This window comes from Zea mays, chromosome 6, assembly GCF_902167145.1.
Source record: "Zea mays cultivar B73 chromosome 6, Zm-B73-REFERENCE-NAM-5.0, whole genome shotgun sequence".
NCBI lineage: Eukaryota > Viridiplantae > Streptophyta > Magnoliopsida > Poales > Poaceae > Zea > Zea mays.
The window spans coordinates 127,124,481-127,146,140 of NC_050101.1; the positions used below are offsets into that span (position 1 = coordinate 127,124,481).

The 21,660-nt window shown below is 43.2% G+C and overlaps 2 protein-coding genes across 2 annotated transcripts; one reads left to right on the forward strand and one right to left on the reverse strand.

Moving 5' to 3' along the window:
• Nucleotides 1-472: 472 nt before the first annotated feature.
• Nucleotides 473-3,436, reverse strand: LOC103629969 (zinc finger MYM-type protein 1). The gene is made up of 2 exons (XM_020540188.3): nt 3,102-3,436; nt 473-2,965 (listed from the first exon to the last, which is right to left on the reverse strand). Exon 2 carries the CDS (start codon nt 2,955-2,957, stop codon nt 621-623), a length of 2,337 nt encoding a protein of 778 aa, XP_020395777.1. The 5' UTR covers nt 2,958-2,965; nt 3,102-3,436; the 3' UTR covers nt 473-620.
• A 359-nt stretch (nt 3,437-3,795) lies between these two features.
• LOC100384841 (uncharacterized) lies at nt 3,796-10,015 on the forward strand. The gene is made up of 10 exons (NM_001362559.1): nt 3,796-4,037; nt 4,139-5,089; nt 5,240-5,714; nt 5,803-5,856; nt 6,013-6,273; nt 6,382-6,434; nt 7,852-7,975; nt 8,065-8,319; nt 8,450-8,856; nt 8,994-10,015. The coding sequence occupies exons 2-10, from the start codon at nt 5,045-5,047 to the stop codon at nt 9,627-9,629; spliced, it is 2,310 nt and encodes a 769-aa protein (NP_001349488.1). The 5' UTR covers nt 3,796-4,037; nt 4,139-5,044; the 3' UTR covers nt 9,630-10,015.
• Nucleotides 10,016-21,660: the final 11,645 nt, after the last annotated feature.

The window sequence follows — 21,660 nt, forward strand, 5'->3', positions numbered from 1 at the left end:
TCTTCTATCTTATCTTTATTTTAAACTTAAATGTGTAAACAATGTTAAATAATGTCAACGTTTCCTTTATTTTAGTGCGTGACAGTCTAAGGCTGCCCGCAGTGGAGAGCTCCATTTGCTACTCGATCTGACATAGAGTACAAAATCTGCCGCAGTGGAGAGCTGTATGGGCGACTCCATTTTAGCGTAGATGCTCAGGAACGGCAAAACTAGCGTGGTACGGATTTAACTCTATGCAGCCACAAGCCAGCCGCTGCGACGTGTAGCCTGCAGGGGCAGCGCAACTGAAAAGGCCGCCCAATGTAAAAGCGTGACGTGTATGAAAGTGAAATAAAAAAATGATATAATATATGGTAGTTGGTATAGGGTTGAGATATGGAGTAAATATGACTGCGGAGAATTATGGTATAGAGTAGAGAACCTTGCTGACAAGGACAAAATATTCTTTTTAGAGTAGAAATTTAGAGTTGTATGAGTGCGGATAGCAGTGGCGAAGCTAGAGCGTAACAGAGGGGGGTGCGACTATAAAAGAGTAACAAAAGAAAATGGCAATATAAATACTACTAGCATGGTCAAAACTATCAAAATAGGCAAAATACATTATATGTTAATTGTTACCTTTAATTATCATCAAATCTGCGTTCTTGCATTTTCATGAAGCGACGAATCACAGACTCATTCGTGACTTTCATCATTTCTTCTTTCTCCACATAGCAAATAAGACAATCGCTCATAAATTGATCACCGATGCGGTTGCGCAAATTTGTTTTCACAATCTTCATGCCAGAGAAAATCCTCTCAACTGTAGCAGTAGCAACTGGCAGTACTAGTACAAGCTTCAGAAGTCGATAAACTAGTGGGTAACGATCATGTTTTCTAGTCTCCACCATTTTCTGAGAAAGCTCAGCAATAGTTTGTATGTTGGAGAATCTATCATCATTTCTCACATCAAATATGTAGAGGCCAAGTTCATTGCTAAGGTCCCTCAGATTCCCAGAATCAAAATCATGTGGATAAAGCTTTGCTAGGCTCAACAACTTGTCCACATTAAAATCACAAAACGAGTCTCTTGGACTAAAAGAGGCCGAGCATACAAGCAATTGAGAGCTTGTCTCGTTAAAGCGGCTGTCAAGCTCTTGGAGTACCCAATCAATAATATCATTGAAACAATCTACTTGATAGTAATGCTTGTTTGTGATTCCAGATTTGTGCCTCCTCTTCTTTGGATCAATATATTCATCTTCCATTTCCAATTTGGCAATATCATTCTTCTCACAAAATTCATACACATCATCTATTAGTTTTTCCCACTTTTCTCTTCTAAGCTCATCTAATTGGCATCTAGTGGCTCTCACACAGTTAATAGCATTCACTATGTCTTGATCCTTGCGCTGCAGTGCTAAGCACAAGGTATTTGTGATTCCTAATATAGTCAACATGAGATGCAAATAGAAGATGGAGTCAAAAGACTGGAAATACTCCCGAAGATTTGATGCTTGATCTCTAATTTTCCAGTCCTTATCCTTTTCCACAATTTCTAGTACCTTCATTATTGTAGAAAACATGTCAACTATACTCTTCAGAGATTTATAATGAGAACTCCAACGAGTATCTCTAGGTCTTTGAACACTTTGCTCTTGATTTAACCCTGTACCAGTTTGAAGTTGCCCACACCCAAGTGCCTTACTCATTTCTTTAAGGTTAATATCTCTAATCATTTCCCTTCTCTTAGCTGATCCACCAACAACATTTAATAATATGGAAACCTTGGTAAAAAAATCACTAACCCCTTTATGCTTTCTCACAATAGCCACAAGGACTAATTGGAGTTGGTGAGCAAAACAATGCACATAATAAGCTGAACTATTTTCTCTCATGATCAATGATTGCAAGCCATTGAACTCACCTCTCATATTGCTAGCACCATCATATCCTTGGCCTCTAACTTGCTTCAAACTTAAGTTAAGCTCAGCAAATAGTGCATCAATGGAAGACTTAAGATGGGCTGAAGTTGTTTCACTTACATGAACAAGTCCAACAAATCTTTCTTTCACAATTCCACATTTATCTACATATCTCAAGACCACAGCCATTTGTTCTTTCCAAGAAACATCTCTTGACTCATCAACTAGCAAGCAAAAAACATCATTCCGAATTTCTTCTAGAATAGCCTGTAACACCTCCTTTGCAAAACAATGCACAATGTCCCTTTGTATTTCAGGAGAAACCAAAAGACTATTTTCTGATTTTCCTTTACTTGTTGCCTTCCTTAATACTGGATTTTGCTCCGCTGCAAAATCACGAAATTCCCTGAAATTCCCTCTATTTAGGGAATCCTTTGACTCATCATGGCCTCGGAAAGGCAAGCCTTGCTTTGCTAACATTCTAGCGACATCAATAGACCCATTCAGTCGAATCATATAGTCCCTCTTAGCACTTTCACTTACACCACGGAAAGCCACATTAATGTGTTGTCTTGTTTGCAACAAATCATCACACTTCTTCATTGCTAGATAGTGCGAGCGACCAACATCACCCACATGTTCTCTCAGCCTTTGTTTTCTGTGAAAACCATTCCAACCATTTTTCACAAAAGCTTCATATCCACCATCTTTCTTTCCTCTGAATAGGAAACAGGAAAAACAATACGCTCTATCTTTAGATTCACTGTATTCAAGCCAACTTCCAAACTCATCAAACCAATCTGGAATAAACCTTCTTGGCCCTCCTCCAATATTTGTTACAGGAAAACTACATGTGCGAGGTTGACAAGGCCCTTTTTCCAAGTACTTTCTTCTCACCATTTCTCTGAGATTAGGATGGTAGTCATCTATTTGTTTCCGCAAACCTGGATCATATTTAATCTCCTCTTCCCAGTTGATATCATCCAAACACAGATTGCTAGCAATGTTGGCACTATCTGGCTCTGGCGCTTTTCTTTTGAAAAATCTTTCCATCGATTAATCTGTATATACACTGTCTAGTAAATAACTTTAGAAAGAAAGAGGCAAATATCTACAAGAAATAAATAGAGATTAAATAACTTGAGAAAGAAAGAGGCAAATATCTACAAGAAATAAATAGATAGCAGCTTTATGTACCTCTGCAACTTCAAGCAGCGCTCGTACAAGATGCAGGCATGCAGCTAGCTGCCGCCGACCGGATTGCAGAGGTGCTCCACAGCTCCGCTGGCTGAGGCACAGGAGTCGCCGACTCGCCGATCGCCGGATCACAGAAAGCAGAGGCACAGTGCACAGGCACGGATGGGAAGAGAGACCGTCGGCCGCCGCCGCGACGGATGCGAGCAGCGAGCCTCGAGGGAAAACACGTATACGCGCTGCACTTTCCATCTTCCTGGCTTCCTGTGATGGGCTCAAGTTAACTGGGCTTGCTGCTTGAGCTGGGCTGTGGGGGGTGCAGCATATTGGCCCAAGAGGGTGCATACGGGGTCAAAATCTGATTTTAATAACTTGTTTTTGGATTTTGGGGGGGTGCATCCGCATCCACATGCCAATACGTGGCTTCGCCAACTGGCGGATAGCCTAAGCAACAATCGCCTAGCCGGCATTTCCCAGTCCTAGCACGCAACAAAATCACCGTTTACTTTATTTGCTCACTGACTCCGACAGATTGGCACGTCACTGGCAGTGACGACGACATGCGAGGAAATCCCTGAAAAGGAAAGGAGCGATCCTCACCGGCATCCACGCCCCCCGCCCGCATTTATTTTTTTAGCCCCGGAACGGAACCGCATCGGCCATCGGACCGGACGCAATGCAACGCAGGTCGCCGCAGCAGACAGGCGGACACATACCTAAGACCTAACAAAATCCCAAAGCCGATACCGGTGACGCGGCGGCGCGGCCCACCACGGCATCGGGCCCGCGGGGCGGAGGGCGTCGCTTTCGCGAGCCACCGGCCGCGCGTACGGCTCCGGCACCAGCGCAGCGCAGCGCACGCCGGGCTGCCTGGCGTCCAGGCGTATTTTCCCTCAAGGTTCCGTCGCCGTCTCGCCCTCCGACGCTCCACGCACGCCGGTGCACATGCTATTTCTTTTTTTTTCTGTTTTTTTCTCATGCCGGCCGGCCAGCCGCTGGATTGACGGGTTCTCACCAGCTGTTATGTGGTACTGTAACAGGCAATCTCCGGAGAGCGACGGCCGTTACGATCAGACCAGACGTCAGACCAGACCAGAGGTGTCGATCCGTTCCCGGCTCGGTTCTTCCTACTTTCTTGGACTTTTGATCGCGTCGCGTCGATTAGAAACTGCCTGCGAGTTACCGCGCGACGACTTGCTGATGACGGTGTGTCATCGCCTTTCCAATTGGAAAACCAGAAAGGTGAAAGCTTCGGAATGAGACGATGGCGGAATGGAATTGGCTGCAGAAAGCAGCTTATCTTTGGCAGCGATAGTCACAGCCGGAGATCCCACCCGCGGCGGCACAGGTCTAAAAGGAGCAACCGCAGATCAACTTTGCCAGTGATACGTCCGTAGTCCCTGCCGAATACTCGTACCTGCTGATACTACCTCACCACCCACACACTCCCCCCTCCCACGACCAAGGTTCTAAAACTTTTTTCCCCAAGAACATCCTTGTCTGTCTCCACCTGCTGACCCTTGCAACCGCAGCTATAAAAAGTACCTACGCAGGTCTCGCGATTGTAAAAGATTGCTGCAGAGAAGTTTGGGAGGAACAGGGTTACAGTAGAAGCCAGTTTTTGCCTTTTTTCCAATCCCTGTTCTTGCTTGTCCTGGCCCCGCTCCTTGGACTTGGATTTCGATTTCTTCCTGACCATGAGTGGCAATTGCCAAGTAAAAAGCTGCGAGGGTTGAAGCGAGCACGGCAAGATCTGTTGGTTGTTGCAGGAGGCTTGCCACAGGAAGGAAAGGAGGTGCCGCTTGCGGACTGTCCTGCTTGTCCTCTCACAAGACGACTCCAAGCCGAGAAATCTTCGCCCAAATTCTCGCTCCCCCGCTCTCAATTAGCGTGCATGGGCGCAGGAAAGGCGGCGCCTTGAGCTGCTGCTGCGTCAGGGGGGGCGAATGGATGCAGAGAGCGGCCGCGGCGCCGCGGGTGCGCGCAAGAAGGTGGGAGTGAGCCCGGCCGGTCGCCTTTTTTTCTCTCGGGTTCCGTCTGAAAGATTCGATTTTCTTTTTTGTTCTTTCCTTTTTGTTTTGTGTGGTGGTTTGAGCGGCATGGTGATGGGAGTTTCTTTTGTTTTCTTGGTGGGGTTGCAGTCATGGCGGTCAGAGCTGGTGCTAGCCTACCAGAGCCTCGGCGTCGTGTACGGCGATTTGGCGACGTCGCCGCTCTACGTGTACAAGAGCGCCTTCGCCGGCGGCGACATCGAGCACTCTGAGGGCAACGAAGAGATCTACGGCGTGCTGTCGCTCGTGTTCTGGACGCTCACCCTCATTACGCTCCTCAAGTACGTGCTCGTCGTCCTGCGCGCCGCCGATGACGGCGAGGGCGGCACCTTCGCGCTCTACTCCCTCATATGCCGCCGGGTCCGCGCGGGGCTCCTCCCTGGCGTCGGCGACAGCGCTGTCGACGAGCTCAAGGACCAGCCCGACGGCGCGCTGCCGCCGCCAGCGTCGAGCGTGCGCGCGGCGCTGCAGCAGCGCAGGGAGCTGCAGTGGCTGCTGCTGCTGTTCGCTCTGCTCGGGACGTCCATGGTCATCGGCGACGGCGTGCTCACCCCTGCTGTCTCCGGTCGCACCTCCCCTCCTTGCCTTAACTGTCGTCAATATCCATTGGTTGGTACCAAGAATCTGACATGTGCTTCTGTTTCTCTTTTCAGTGTTCTCAGCGGTTTCGGGGCTCAAGCTGTCAATGGTCAATGAACAGCACCAATGTAGGTCGATTTTATTTCTTCTTGATCATGTTTCGTTTACTGTTGCTTGATGACGATGTGGTACCTGCTGGTTCTGGTCTGATTGCTGCTTGGATTGTGACCTTTCTGTTTCGTGTCTGAAAAGTGGATTTCTGTTTTTGACATGTTGATTTGCAGATGTTTTGCTTCCAGTAACATGTGTGATCCTGGTAGGCTTGTTCGCCTTGCAACACTTCGGCACGCACAGGGTCGGATTCCTCTTCGCGCCTATTGTTTGCTTGTGGCTTCTCTGCATAAGCACCATAGGGGTCTACAACATCTTCATTTGGAATCCCCATATCTATAAAGCCCTGTCACCATACTACATGTACCGATTTCTCCAGAAGACACAAGTTGGAGGCTGGATGTCACTGGGTGGGATCCTTTTATGTGTAACCGGTAAGGAAACAAGATACTCCTAGGCGATTGCATGCCACACTTCGACTCTGCCACTTTGCATAAATGATGAAGATGCATTGACACTTCAAAACTGTCGAAACACTTTAGGTTCTGAAGCTATGTATGCGGACCTTGGACATTTCTCTCAGTCTTCAATCAAGGTATGCAATGGAATGGGTTCATGTGCAAAAATTAATAATCATGTACAATATCGACCATATAAATGCACCAGCTATATTCTCACATACTTACTCTCGCTACACAAATAATCTAGTGTCATAGTTTAGGGGAAGTAAATCCATAGGAATTGATTTAGAGAACCGATGGAATTTAAAAAATAGTGGATATTGGATTGTATCTGAGACAGTGTGAATAGAAAAGTTACAGAGTTACTACCCATATGGCCTATTCAGAGGGAGGCAGAGTCTAGAGCTTCTGCGCCTGTCTCTGAAGGACAGCCTTCAGAACATTCCTCTGTAATTCTGACTTACAAGCACAAAAAAATGGCTTATGAGCATAGTCTGCAGTATATGTATAGAAGGTTGTAGAGCAAAGGATGGCATGCGGATAAGCGATGAAATCAGAAACATGCCCTACCATATTGCATTTTGTAACATCAGTTGTAGTTAATATTAATTGCTTGTAAGTGGTTTACAAATATAGAGGGGCAAATATATCTGGAATACTCAAATCTAAAAACTCGACATGCAGGGTAAGACAGCCCCCCGAGTATTGTATTAAGAAGAAGATCTTCTCACACAGGTCGAGAAAACACTCGAACCCCTGTCCCACCCATACAAAGCGGCATCGAAGCCCATATGAGAACGACCGCGACTGAAGCCGAGCCTTAGACCTGTGTTTTGGCGTGTGGCAGACGAGAGGATTTTTTTTAACCACAACCTGTAATTCGCTCCCACGGGAAATCGAACCCAGGTCCTGAGGAGTGCTACTAAGACCACCTAACCAACTCAGCTAGAAACCCTTTCGCGAATACTCAAAATCTAGATGGGAAGGTTGGATCTGAAACTTCCCTATTGGTTAAAGTACACAAGTTTTTGTTTATTGGTTGTAATAACTGATGAAAGTATTATCTGCTAATCTTCTCATTAAGAAAGAATTGCTTAATTATATTCTTAAGAAGACTGATACTAAGGATGGAACTGTGCCAGGTACAAATTGTGCATGCTGGCTACAGTTTCTCTCCTATGTTAGAAAAGGAACAGTAAGCTCATTGATGAACATATTAGATGAAATGTCCATGAAGTGTATTCGACTGATTACTCTGTTACGCATTTGCACTAAAAAGAAATGTGATTACTCGGTTGCACTGAAAGTTGGATTTTCAACCATGTTTGATTTGATTTTTCTTGGTTATCATCATTGCGCTAAGATTTTTTACCACTTGTATGATCTTCTAATTGGGAGTGCTCCAAAAATTGCATAACAATATATTATTTGTTCCAATATTATAATCTCAGGATGTGACACATGTCAATATGTCATCTACTCATTCTGATCATTCTATGTGAAGCTTGTGTAAGTCTAAAACTCTGTACCACTCCTTTTTGCTTTCAACAGATTGCTTTCACAGCGGTAGTTTATCCGTCACTCGTACTTGCCTATATGGGACAAGCTGCTTATATTTCACGGCATCACAATTTTGAGAGGAACCACCATATTGGATTTTACATATCAGTACCTGGTATACTTTCTTTGCCTTTATATGCTCGTAGGCAAATATTCAGTAACTAACAGTCTTTGGTGCTTACTGATGCGATAATCTCTTTATAGAAAAGATCAGATGGCCTATTCTGGGGATTGCAATCCTTGCAGCTGTAGTTGGGAGCCAAGCAGTTATCACTGGCACATTCTCAGTTATCAAACAGTGTTGCTCCTTGAATTGCTTTCCAAGGGTGAAGATTGTGCATACATCCTCCACAGTACATGGCCAAATATACATACCAGAGATCAACTGGATCTTAATGATACTGTGCTTGGCTGTTACTATAGGCTTCAGAAACACGAAACAGATGGCAAATGCACAAGGTAATAGTACAAAGATTCGCTTTTTATCAAAATAAGTAAGTCAAGAGAGATGAACATTTGCAGTTGGTTATGTAACTTCAACTTCACATGGGTTGGAGGTTAACTCCACTATTTTTTTTTTTGGTTTCAGGGTTGGCGGTTATAACAGTTATGATTGTCACAACTTGCTTTATGTCACTCGTCATTGTCCTTTGTTGGAACAAGAATGTTGTATTTGCTCTTGCCTTCCTTCTTTTCTTCGGTGCAATCGAAGCTGTCTACTTCTCAGCTTCCCTGATGAAGTTCCATGAAGGAGCTTGGGTGCCTATAATTGTTTCCTTCATTTTCTTGACTGTGATGTGCGTTTGGCACTATGGAACAGCAAAGAAGTACGAATTCGATGTGGAAAACAAGGTCTCAATAAGTTGGCTTCTGAATTTAGGCTCTTCGTTGGGTATTGTTCGGGTCAGAGGCATTGGCCTGATACATACAGAGCTTGTGTCTGGGATTCCTGCCATTTTCTCCCACTTTGTCACCAACCTCCCTGCATTTCATCAGGTATCTTGTCGTACAACCTTTTTGACAGTCACTTGATGTAAATGTTTTTATGTTAATGTTCTTTTATGCTTACATCATTCGGAACATACTGCTAAAGGATGTTTATCTGACCAGTGCATGGATGTTCTTTTCGTCAGGTTCTGGTCTTCCTATGCATCAAATCCGTTTCTGTACCACATGTCCAACCTGAGGAGCGATTTTTGGTCGGACGCATTGGCCTGAAACAATACAGGCTATACCGGGTAGTTGTCCGATACGGGTACCGGGATGTTCAACAGGACAGCCTGCAGTTTGAGAAGGCCCTAGTGAGCAGCATTGCCGAGTTCATCCGCTCGGGGGACTCGGATCAAAACGGTTATCCGGATGGCTCAGAGAGTCCGTATGAGAGGTTGTCTATTATCAGCAAAGGCCTGCCATTTCAAGAGGCTGACGGTGACGGATCACCATCACCTGAATCATCTGCTCGGAAGGATACAAACCCAATCTTAGTATCCTCCAAGTCGAGGAGAGTGAGGTTTGTGCTCCCAGAAAATGCGCAGATCAACAGCCAAGTGCGCAACGAGCTGCAAGAGCTGACTGAGGCAAGAGAGGCAGGCATGTCCTTCATCATGGGGCGCTCGTATATGAAGGCGAAAAGTGGGTCTAGCCTGATGAAGCGGATTGCCATAAACTTCATCTATGAGTTCCTGACGAGGAATAGCCGAGGTCCCGCCTACGCGGCTAACGTGCCACATGTTTCCACCCTTGAGGTAGGAATGGTCTGCCAAGTCTGATAGATATGATATCACTGTGGCCATGTCACGTTGTATAGAGGTAAAAATAGTTCTTATGCCTGTACACTCACACATATATATCCTAACTAACAAAAGAGTTAGATTGTGTTGATGAAGCGGGGCATGCATCATTGTGGCCTGCGAGTGCAGATGTTGGATAGACAAAGTGTGCATAGTTTTGTGTTTTCTCTATAATATATTCTTTTGTGTTAGGCTCTTCCTTGCTCTGCTTTGTCAATATACCAATGCCACTGTTGCTATGTGCTATAGTTACAGAGTAGGAGGGAGGCCATTTTTGTGTGCATAAATTGGCTTGTTGCCAATTAATTGTATGTACTGTATCAGAATCTGAATAAGTTTATGCTGAAATTGTTTCATCCAAGTTCTGAGAGGGGGCTGAAAATTGCTACTTGTTACCATGGCAGTGATTTACCAGATAACAGATATGCAGGGTGGGAACTCTGGCAAGCTCAGTGAAGTGGTCTACAGAGATGACACTGTTACAGTGATCATGAGTCATGACAGTAACTGTAACAGTGATGAGAGATGAATGATCTATTTTGCTGTAGTATAACAAATTCATGGTTACAGTTGAACATTGTATTTTGCTGTACAAATAACACGTTTCTATTCTTTTTCAAGAGAAAAAAACTCGATCTGCGGTGTAAGACCGCCACTAGATTATTATATTAAGACCTTCTTCCAAAATTCCTATCCCACTCATATACAGTGGCACCATAGTCCATGTGAGAATGACCCGACCTTGGATCTGTGCTTTAGTGTGGAACAGGTGTGAAATAGACGAAAGAATTTTTTTAACCATGGTCTGGAAATTCGCTCTCACGGAGAGTAGAATCTAGGACCGAAGTACTTAAACCATCTAATCAACTCGGCTAGAAGTCCTTTCATTTTTTTTAAAGAACGAAAAAGTTACTAACAGAGATAAGTAAGTTTTGTGCCTACATTTATTTCATCGTTTCCTTCTTTTTTATGCAGCATAAAATTGTTGCTGGCAGGCTTATACCATATCCGTTCAAAGGTAGATCTTTAAGATGCATTATCTTATCTTCTAGAACTTCGCTTCCTTTTTTTTCTCGAACGTGCAGGAGAGTTACGTATCATTATATTAAAAAGAAGAAAAAGATTCAAAATAAACCTGGCCAATGACCACTAAATAAAGGTGGTTATAAAGTTTACTAAGGGACTATTACACATATGACTATATAAAAGACGACCATGCCTGAACCCCCTGAGTTAAGGCCACAAACCTTTGCTAAGGGACGATGCCAACTTCGCTTCCTCTAATTGCAAATATGAATAATACTCTCTCATATTAACCAAATACCACCCTTTAGGTCTTGCTTGTTTTGAGTTTAACAATCTATTGTGTGCTGACTTCGAAACTTGACTATTCCCTCAATCTGTTGTGCGTAAGTGGTGCACTGGATCCAGCATCTCTCGGATGCTCTCCACTAGGCACTAGGAATGAAAACGGTCGGTAAATACTAAAACCATTTTCATATTTTTTATCAGAAACAAAATCGAAAATGATAACTCCGGAAACTGAAATGAAATCGGTATTTTAGAAACATCGAAAACAAAAGGTTATCATCATCGTCATCAACATAGCCTTTTAGTCCCAAGCAAGTTCATCATCAGCATCGAAACAAAAGTTCGATACGAAAAATACACCGGTAACGATCGAAACCTAAAATATGATCAGTAAAGATATCAATATAAAAATATCTTAGTATAACAAGTTTGCAATATAACAAAGTTAACAAAGATCACAAAGACCACAAGTTCACAATTCACAATATAATAAGTTCACAAATTAAAGATCACAAATTCATAATATAATAAGTTCACAAAGATTACTAGTTCATAATATAACACGTTCACAATATAACAAGTTCACATGTGGGAGGAGGAGGACCTGGCTAGACCGTTTGTGGGCTGTGACCAAGTTGCTGGTGTCCTGGAAAAGTTTGAGACAATTCTAGAAAATTCTGAGATTCAAATCCGGTAATTTCTGGAAAAAAAACAGTAATCGAAGGAATCGGTTGGTAAAACACCACATCGATTTTGAAACTGATTCTGATAGAAAATTATGAAAACCGATTTCGTTTCTGAAAATGCCATTACCGGTGAATCCGGTAAAAAAATCACTATCGATTTTCAAAATACCAAAAAAATCCAAAATAGTTTTCATCCCTACTCTCCACCGTCTCCACTATCAAGCTTTCGGCTAAAACATCGTGGGCCTTATTCCCTCAAATACACGGTGACGGCCATACCACAAACACAGTTGGTATGATATCGCCAATACTAACACCCCTCTTGGTACAACTATTACAATGGTGAGCGCAAGCACTAAGGGGTTGAGGGTGTCTAACCTCATCTTTATCAACTAGGAGTTAACCTAGAGCAAACACTATAACAACGGTCTAACTAACCTAATCACTTTGCAAAGTAGCTAATCTTACCATTGAGTGATTCTTTGAGCACTTCAGTGCCTATAGCTATAGGAATATAGTCTCAACTCTCTAGTATCATTTCTCAACTCTCACACATCTCAAATGGCTAATTAGGGTCAGATATATAGCCTCCAAGTCCAAACTAGTCATTGAAAATGACATAGAATCTTTGTGCACTCACCAGATATTCTGATATGGTCACTGAACATGTTTGGTGTGTTTCCATGTGTACTAGTCATTGGAGTAGTCATTGCCAACCATTGAGGTCAGAGTATCCATTGCATGTATCTAGTGCATGTATCCTGGCTCGGTTGCATTAACAACCTCTCTGACTACCCTGTTTGGTGCGGAGTCCAATGTGACAATAGACATGTCAGGTGCGTTATAAACCTCTGCATACATGTTACAGACCTTTCTGGGTGCCATATTCATAGTGTTTTATGTAGTGCACATTTATTTGTCTAGTGTGCTCTAATCTTTAGCTCTTTCTTTAGTACAGGCATTGCACCTGTTTGATGACTTATCTGGTGTACCATCGAACACGTCTGGTGCTCCTCTATAGCCCATTTCTTTGTTTTCTTCGTATTTCCTCGTTTGATCTTCTTTAATCTATGTCTTTGACTCTTGCGTGCTCTCGATAGGTCTTTAATAAGTATTCTAATATCTTACTTTAAGGTGTTTGTCTTCTCAATCACATCATTGCCTTCGTCCAAGTCCAAGCTACACCTTTTAAACTATATCCATAAACACTAGCAAACATCACTAGTCTAAATGTTTACGTTGATCATCAAACATTAAAACACTTAATCAAATGGCTACATGATTGAAAGCACATTGATAATGATCGAAAACCCACAAAGTGATATTTCAAAAACAATAAAATGGGTTAAACTATAGAACATGACACTAGGAAGATAGCTTGATCCATCTCATGTGATAATCATAAATGATTCTAAGATATCAATCCTACAATCTATGACATATATTGGTATACATGTTGCGTAGCACTAAAACCATACTTAGTAGCATAATTCTTGTATACACTATACATATAGTGATGGAACTATGGCAAATCATCTTAAAACTCACAAACCCTAGTCTCGAAATATTAACAGTCTCGGATACAATATGGTGTGTCAAAAGTCAAAACTATATTGGTCATGTATTAGAATGCATTCAGTTTTGATCATAAAAATTAGGCGTAACATTTACCATCTCTCTCCTATACCTTTTTATCAACCTTTTCCCATTCCTCTATTAACGCTTTTCCTGTTCCAAGCAAGACCTAAAATATGTGATAGATAGAGTTAATTATGTTGGTCGAAGCAAACTCCGATGGTAAATAGGGGTGCTCATCATTGGGAACTAGTTCCGGTTGTTTTTGAAAATATTGTGTAGGTGCACTATATATAGTTTAGTTAATAGAATTGTATGATGGATAGATCTTTTTTTTGTGAGAGGAGGGATCTGATTGGGAATTGGTTTACTACATTGCTTGTACTCCCTCCATTCCAAAATATAATTCGTTTTAGAGTAATCATATATAGTTATTAAGTAACATATACATGTAGTTTATATGTATGTCTTTATTTATTATCATTTGAATGAATGTGAACAGAGAAAAAGTAGGTTAAAAAGAAATATATTTTGTAACGGATAGAGTATCTGTTAGCATTACAAAATAGTACATAAACCTGCTGAGAATTAAATGATGATGGCTGTGTTTGTTTATCTGTTAACTTTACATACCTGCAGAAGTGTTGAATGCCAAATTGTTATGGCATCCAAGCCGGTTAATTTTTCTTCAATTTAATCTTATGCCAAATTGCCACGCCACAGATTGCGTGCAATCCGAAGGAGCCCGCACGTACAGAGTGATCCACAGCTGGAGCCCTCGCTGTTGTTGGCTCGGTACTTGGACTTGGTTGGCGCCCTTTTCCATTCGCAAAGCTTTTGTCCGGTGGGGCTGATGACTGATGTGAGTGTGATCTGATCTTCTCAGCCGTGCTCCTCCTACCGTTGCTGCATATATAGGCGGCCAAAAGGCAAACAGAAATAAGAAAACTAGTAGGTGCATATACTAGTAAAATGCACGCTGGGTAGGTGCTTCTCTGGGTAGCTCTGGTGCGGGTGAGCAGCTCCGGCAAGGCATCTGACCCAGCGTACCACATGGATTACAATTTCGTTTTATAATTTTTGAAAACCGTTTTGTTGACCAAAATTTGACTTGTATACTTTTGAAATTTGAAATTGAAATACACCAAAAACTAGACCGTTTTTGCATCTCGGACTACAACGAAAATGGGAAATTTCACCAATTACCGATCGAGAAATCTATATGTGGCGTGGCAAGAAAGAAGATGAAGACGAGACTGTAACAAGTGGGGTCTGCAGTCCGCTTGTCATAATACACGGTGGATCGCCACCAGAAGGTTGTCAACATGGAGAGACCGACGTCGTATCTCTTCTGTCTTCGCTTCAAGTCCCCAACATAAGTAAACCCGACGACATCCAATCTATTAAACAATATGTAGATCAGCAGCAAATTTAAATGAAACAACAGATTAGAGGGTTAGAAGAATCAATTAGAAAATTAACACGTTCGTTGGTGAAAGGGAAATAGGCTTACGCCTTTTCCCAAATTAATTTTGGTGGTTGAAATGCCCAACACAAATAATTGGACTAACTAGTTTGCTCTAGATTATGAGTTCTACAGGTGCCAAAGGTTCACAACAAACCAATAAAAAGACCGAGAAAGGATTCAAATATAGAGAGCTAAAGTCAGCCGAAGTGTGCCCTGGTCTGGCGCACCGGACAGTGTCCGGTGCACCAGGGACTCCAACTCCGAACTGCTCACCTTCGGGAATTCTGGAGGTCGCTCCACTATAATTCACCGGACTGTCCGGTGTAGCACCGGACAGTGTCTGGTGGCGCACCGGACTGTCCGGTGTGCCAGCGGAGCAACGGCTACTTCGCGCCAACGGTCATCTGCAGAAGGCATTAAATGCGCTACAGTGCGCGCCAGAGTCAGACCAGAGCCAGACGGCGCACCGGACAATGAACAGTGTCTGTCCGGTGCACCACCGGACTATCCGGTGGCCCAGAAGACAGAAGCTCCAACGGTCGGAATCCAACGGTTTGGTGACGTGGCAGGCGCACCGGACTGTCTAGTGCGCCATGCGACAACAGCCTCCACCAAACAACTAGTTTGGTGGTTGGGGCTATAAATACCCCCAACCACCCACCATTCATTACATCCAAGTTTTCAGACTTCCCACACCTTACAAGAGCTATAGCATTCAATACAAGACACACCAAAGAGATCAAATCCTCTCCCAAGTCCAAAGATCATTCCCAATCAAATAGTGACTAGTGAGAGAGTGACTTGTGTTCATTTGAGCTCTTGCGCTTGGATTGCTTCTTTTCTTTCTTCATTCTTTCTTGAGAACAACTCAATTGTAACCGAGGCAAGAGACACCAATTGTGTGGTGGTCCTTGCGGTGACTTTGTGTCCCGTTTGATTGAGAAGAGAAGCTCACTCGGTCTAAGTGACCGTTTGAGAGAGGGAAAGGGTTAAAAGATACCCGGTCTTTGTGACCACCTCAACAGGGAGTAGGTTTGCAAAAACCGAACCTCGGTAAAACAAATCATTGTATCTCACTCTTTATTTGCTCACGATTTGTTTTTCACCCTCTCTCTCGGACTCGTTCATATTTCTAACGCTAACCCGGCTTGTGGTTGTGCTTAAGTTTATAAATTTCAGATTCGCCCTATTCACCCCCCCTCTAGGCAACTTTCAATTGGTATCGGAGCCCGGTGCTTCATTAGAGCTTAACCGCTCGAAGTGATGTCGGGAGATCACGCCAAGAAGATGGTGATCGGCGGTGAGAAGACCGCTACAAGCCACGGGAAGGCTCCATCAAGGGAGTCCGCCAACAACAAGAAGGATGGATCCCCTTCACGCATTCGATCGCACAAGAGTGGCGAGAAGAAGAAGAAAATGAAGAAAGTGGTCTACTACGAGACCGACTCTTCCTCGCCCTCTACATCCGGATCCGACGCCGCGTCCGTCACTTCTAAGCGCCAAGAGCGCAAGAAGTATAGTAAGATTTTCCTACGCTATCCTCACATTCCTAAACATACTCCATTACTTTCCGTCCCATTAGGCAAACCACCGACGTTTGATGGTGAAGATTATTCTAGGTGGAGTGATATGATGAGATATCACCTAACCTCACTCCACAAAAGTATATGGGATGTTGTTGAGTTTGGTGTACAGGTACCATCCGTAGGGGATGAAGATTACGATGAGGACGAGGTGGCCCAAATCGAGCACTTCAACTCACAAGCCACCACTATACTCCTCACCTCTCTAAGTCGAGAGGAGTATAATAAGGTGCAAGGGTTGAAGAGCGCCAAGAAGGTTTGGGACGTACTCAAGACCGCGCACGAAGGAGATGAGGTGACCAAAATCACCAAGCGGGAGACGATCGAGGGGGAGCTCGGTCGGTTCCGACTCAACCAAGGCGAGGACCCTCAAGCCATGTACAACCGACTAAAGACCTTGGTCAATCAAGTGCGCAACCTCGGGAGCTCCAAATGGGATGACCATGAAATGGTCAAGGTTATTCTAAGATCACTAGTATTTCTTAATCCTACGCAAGTACAATTAATTCGTGGTGATCCTAGATATAAGTTAATGTCTCCCGAGGAAGTTATAGGTAAATTCGTGAGCTTTGAGCTAATGATCAAAGGCTCAAAGAAAATCATCGAGCAAGGCGACTCCTCCACGCCTGAGGCACAACCGGTCGCATTCAAAGCGACGGAGGAGAAGAAGCAAGAGTCTACATCAAGTAGACTTCCCATCGACGCCTCCAAGCTCGACAATGAGGAAATGGCGCTCGTCATCAAGAGCTTCCGCCAAATCCTCAAGCAAAGGAGGGGAAAGGACTACAAATCCCGCTCCAAGAAAGTGTGCTACAAGTGTGGTAAGCCCGGTCATTTTATTGCAAAACGACCATTATCAAGTGACAGTGACAGGGGCAATGACAAGAAGGAAAAGAGGAGGAAAAAGAAGAGGTACTACAAGAAGAAGGGCGGCGATGCCCATGTGTGTCGCGAGTGGAACTCCGACGAGAGCTCCATCGACTCCTCCTCCGACGAGGACGCCGCAAACATCGCCGTCACCAAAGGGCTCCTCTTCCCCAACGTCGGCCACAAGTGCCTCATGGCAAAGGACGGCAAAAGGAAGAAGGTAAAATCAAGATCCTTCACTAAATACACATCCTCTAGTGATGAAGATAATTCTAGTGATGAGGAGGAAAACTTGCTCACCCTTTTTGCCAACCTAAACATGCAACAAAAAGAAAAATTAAATGAACTAATTAGTGCTATTCATGAGAAGGATGAACTCTTGGACACCCAAGAGGACTTCCTAATTAAGGAGAACAAAAAGCATGTTAAGGTTAAGAATGCTTATGCTCTAGAAGTAGAAAAATGTGAGAAATTATCTAGTGAGCTAAGCACTTGCCATGATGTTATTGTCAACCTTAGAAATGAAAATGCTAGATTAATTGCTAAGGTTGATTCAAATGGATGTGATGATTCTATTTCCAATCTTAGAGATGATAATGCTAGTTTACTTACTAAGATTGAAAAATTGAATGCTACTCTTGCTAGCCTTAGGATTGAAAATGAAAAATTAATTGCTAAGTCTAAAGAATTAGATGTTTGCAATGCTTCCATATCCGATCTTAGAGATAAGAATGACATTTTACGTGCTAAGATTGTTGAACTTAATTCTTGCAAACCCTCTACATCTACCATTGAGCATGTTACTATTTGCACTAGATGTAGAGATGTTGACATTGATGCTATTCATGATCACATGACTATGATTAAACAACAAAATGATCATATAGCAAAATTAGATGCTAAAATTGCCGAGCATGAATTAGAAAATGAAAAATTTAAATTTGCTCGTAGTATGCTTTATAGTGGGAGACGCCCTGGCATCAAGGATGACATTGGATTCCAAAAGGGAGACAATGTCAAACTTAATGCCCCTCCTAAAAGATTGTCTAACTTTGTTAAGGGCAAGGCTCCCATGCCTCAGGATAACGAAGGTTACATTTTGTACCCTGTCGGTTATCCCGAGCATAAAATTAGGAAAATTCACTCTAGGAAGTCTCACTCTGGTTCTAACCATGCTTTTATGTATAAGAGTGAGGCATCTAGTTCTAGGCAATCAACCCGTGCTAAATTGCCTAAGAAGAAAATTCCTAGTGCATCAAATGAACCTGGCATTTGATTTAAGACTTTTGATGCATCTTATGTTTTGACTAACAAATCCGGCAAAGTAGTTGCCAAGTATGTTGGGGGCAAGCACAAGGGATCAAAGACTTGTGTTTGGGTACCCAAAGTTCTTGTATCTAATGTCAAAGAACCCAAAACCGTTTGGGTACCTAAAATCAAGAACTAAAATTATTTTGTAGGTTTATGCATCCGGGGGCTCAAGTTGGATCATTGATAGCGGGTGCACAAACCATATGACAGGGGAGAATAAGATGTTCTCCTCCTATGAGAAAAACCAAGATCCCCAACGAGCTATCACATTCGGGGATGGAAATCAAGGTTTGGTTAAAGGATTGGGTAAAATTGCTATATCTCCTGACCATTCCATTTCTAATGTTTTTCTTGTAGATTCTTTAGATTATAACTTGCTTTCAGTTTCGCAATTATGTAAAATGGGTTACAACTGTCTTTTTACGGATATAGGTGTTACTGTCCTTAGAAGAAGTGATGATTCAGTAGCATTTAAGGGAGTGTTAGAGGGTCAGCTATAATTAGTAGATTTTGATAGAGCTGAACTCGACACTTGCTTAATTGCTAAGACTAACATGGGTTGGCTCTGGCATCGCCGACTAGCACATGTTGGAATGAAGAATCTTCACAAACTTTTAAAGGGAGAACACATTTTGGGACTAACAAATGTTTATTTTGAGAAAGACAGGATCTGTAGCGCATGTCAGGCAGGAAAGCAAGTTGGTGTTCATCATCCACACAAGAACATCATGACGACGGACAGGCCACTCGAGCTCCTACACATGGACCTATTCGGCCCAATAGCTTACATAAGCATCGGCGGGAGTAAGTACTGTCTAGTTATTGTGGATGATTATTCTCGCTTCACTTGGGTGTTCTTTTTGCAGGAAAAATCTCATACCCAAGAGACCTTAAAGGGATTCTTGAGACGGGCTCAAAATGAGTTCGGCTTAAGGATCAAAAAGATTAGAAGCGATAACGGGACAGAGTTCAAGAACTCACAAATCGAAGGCTTCCTTGAAGAGGAGGGCATCAAACATGAGTTCTCTTCTCCCTACACGCCACAACAAAATGGTGTAGTGGAGAGGAAGAATCGAACTCTATTGGACATGGCAAGAACCATGCTTGATGAATACAAGACTTCGGATCGGTTTTGGGCCGAGGCGGTCAACACCGCCTGCTACGCCATCAACCGATTATATCTACGCCGAATCCTCAAGAAGACATCATACGAACTCCTAACCGGTAAAAAGCCAAATGTTTCATATTTTAGAGTCTTTGGTAGCAAATGCTTTATTCTTGTTAAAAGAGGTAGAAAATCTAAATTTGCTCCTAAGGTTGTAGAAGGCTTTTTACTAGGATATGATTCAAACACGAGGGCATATAGAGTCTTTAACAAGTCCTCTGGACTAGTTGAAGTTTCTTGTGACATTGTGTTTGATGAGACTAACGGCTCTCAAGTAGAGCAAGTTGATCTTGATAAGCTAGATGATGAAGAGGTTCCATGCGTCGCGCTAAGGAACATGTCCATTGGGGATGTGTGTCCTAAGGAATCCGAAGAGCCTCCACAAGCACAAGATCAACCATCTTCCTCCATACAAGCATCTCCACCAACCCAAGATGAGGATGAGGCTCAAGATGATGAAGGAGAAGAACAAGAAGATGAGTCACCTCAAGAGGAGGGCAATGATCAAGGGGGAGATGCCCATGATCAAGACAAGGAAGATGAACAAGCTCCAAGACCGCCACACCCAAGAGTCCACCAAGCAATTCAACGAGATCACCCCATGAACACCATCCTCGGTGACATTCAAAAGGGGGTAACTACTCGATCTCGTGTTGCTCATTTTTGTGAACATTACTCTTTTGTTTCCTCTATTGAGCCACACAGGATAGAGGAAGCACTTCAAGATTCGGATTGGGTGATGGCCATGCAAGAGGAGCTCAACAACTTCACTAGGAATGAGGTATGGCATTTAGTTCCACGTCCTAACCAAAATGTTGTAGGAACCAAGTGGGTTTTCCACAACAAGCAAGATGAGCATGGTGTGGTGACAAGGAACAAAGCCCGACTTGTGGCCAAGGGATATTCACAAGTCGAAGGTTTAGATTTCGGTGAAACCTATGCACCCGTAGCTAGGCTTGAGTCAATTCGCATTTTACTTGCCTATGCTACTTACCATGGCTTTAAGCTTTATCAAATGGACGTGAAAAGTGCCTTCCTCAATGGACCAATCAAGGAGGAGGTCTATGTTGAGCAACCTCCCGACTTTGAAGATAGTGAGTATCCTAACTATGTATATAAACTCTCTAAGGCGCTTTATGGGCTCAAGCAAGTCCCAAGAGCATGGTATGAATGCCTAAGAGATTTCCTTATCACTAATGGCTTCAAAGTCGGAAAGGCCGATCCTACACTCTTTACTAAAACACTTGCTAATGATTTGTTTGTATGCCAAATCTATGTTGATGATATCATATTTGGGTCTACTAACGAATCTACATGTGAAGAGTTTAGTAGGATCATGACACAAAAATTCGAGATGTCTATGATGGGGGAGTTGAAGTACTTCTTAGGATTTCAAGTGAAGCAACTTCAAGAGGGCACCTTCATTAGCCAAACGAAGTACATTCAAGACATTCTAAACAAGTTTGGGATGAAGGATGCCAAGCCTATCAAGACACCCATGGGAACCAATGGGCATCTCGACCTCGACACGGGAGGTAAATCCGTAGATCAAAAGGTATATCGGTCGATGATAGGTTCTTTGCTTTATTTATGCGCATCTCGACCAGACATTATGCTTTCCGTATGCATGTGTGCAAGATTCCAAGCCGATCCTAAGGAAGCTCACCTTAGGGCCGTAAAACGAATCTTGAGATATTTAGTTTATACTCCTAAGTTTGGCCTTTGGTACCCTAGGGGATCCACATTTGATTTAATTGGTTATTCCGATGCTGATTGGACAGGGTGTAAAATTAATAGAAAGAGCACATCGGGGACTTGCCAGTTCTTGGGAAGGTCTCTGGTGTCTTGGGCTTCAAAGATGCAAAATTTTGTGGCTCTTTCTACCGCCGAAGCTGAATATATTGCCGCAGGCCATTGTTGCGCGCAATTGCTCTGGATGAGGCAAACCCTTAGGGACTATGGTTACAAATTAACCAAAGTTCCTCTTCTATGTGATAATGAGAGTGCAATCCGCATGGCGGATAATCCCGTTGAGCATAGCCGC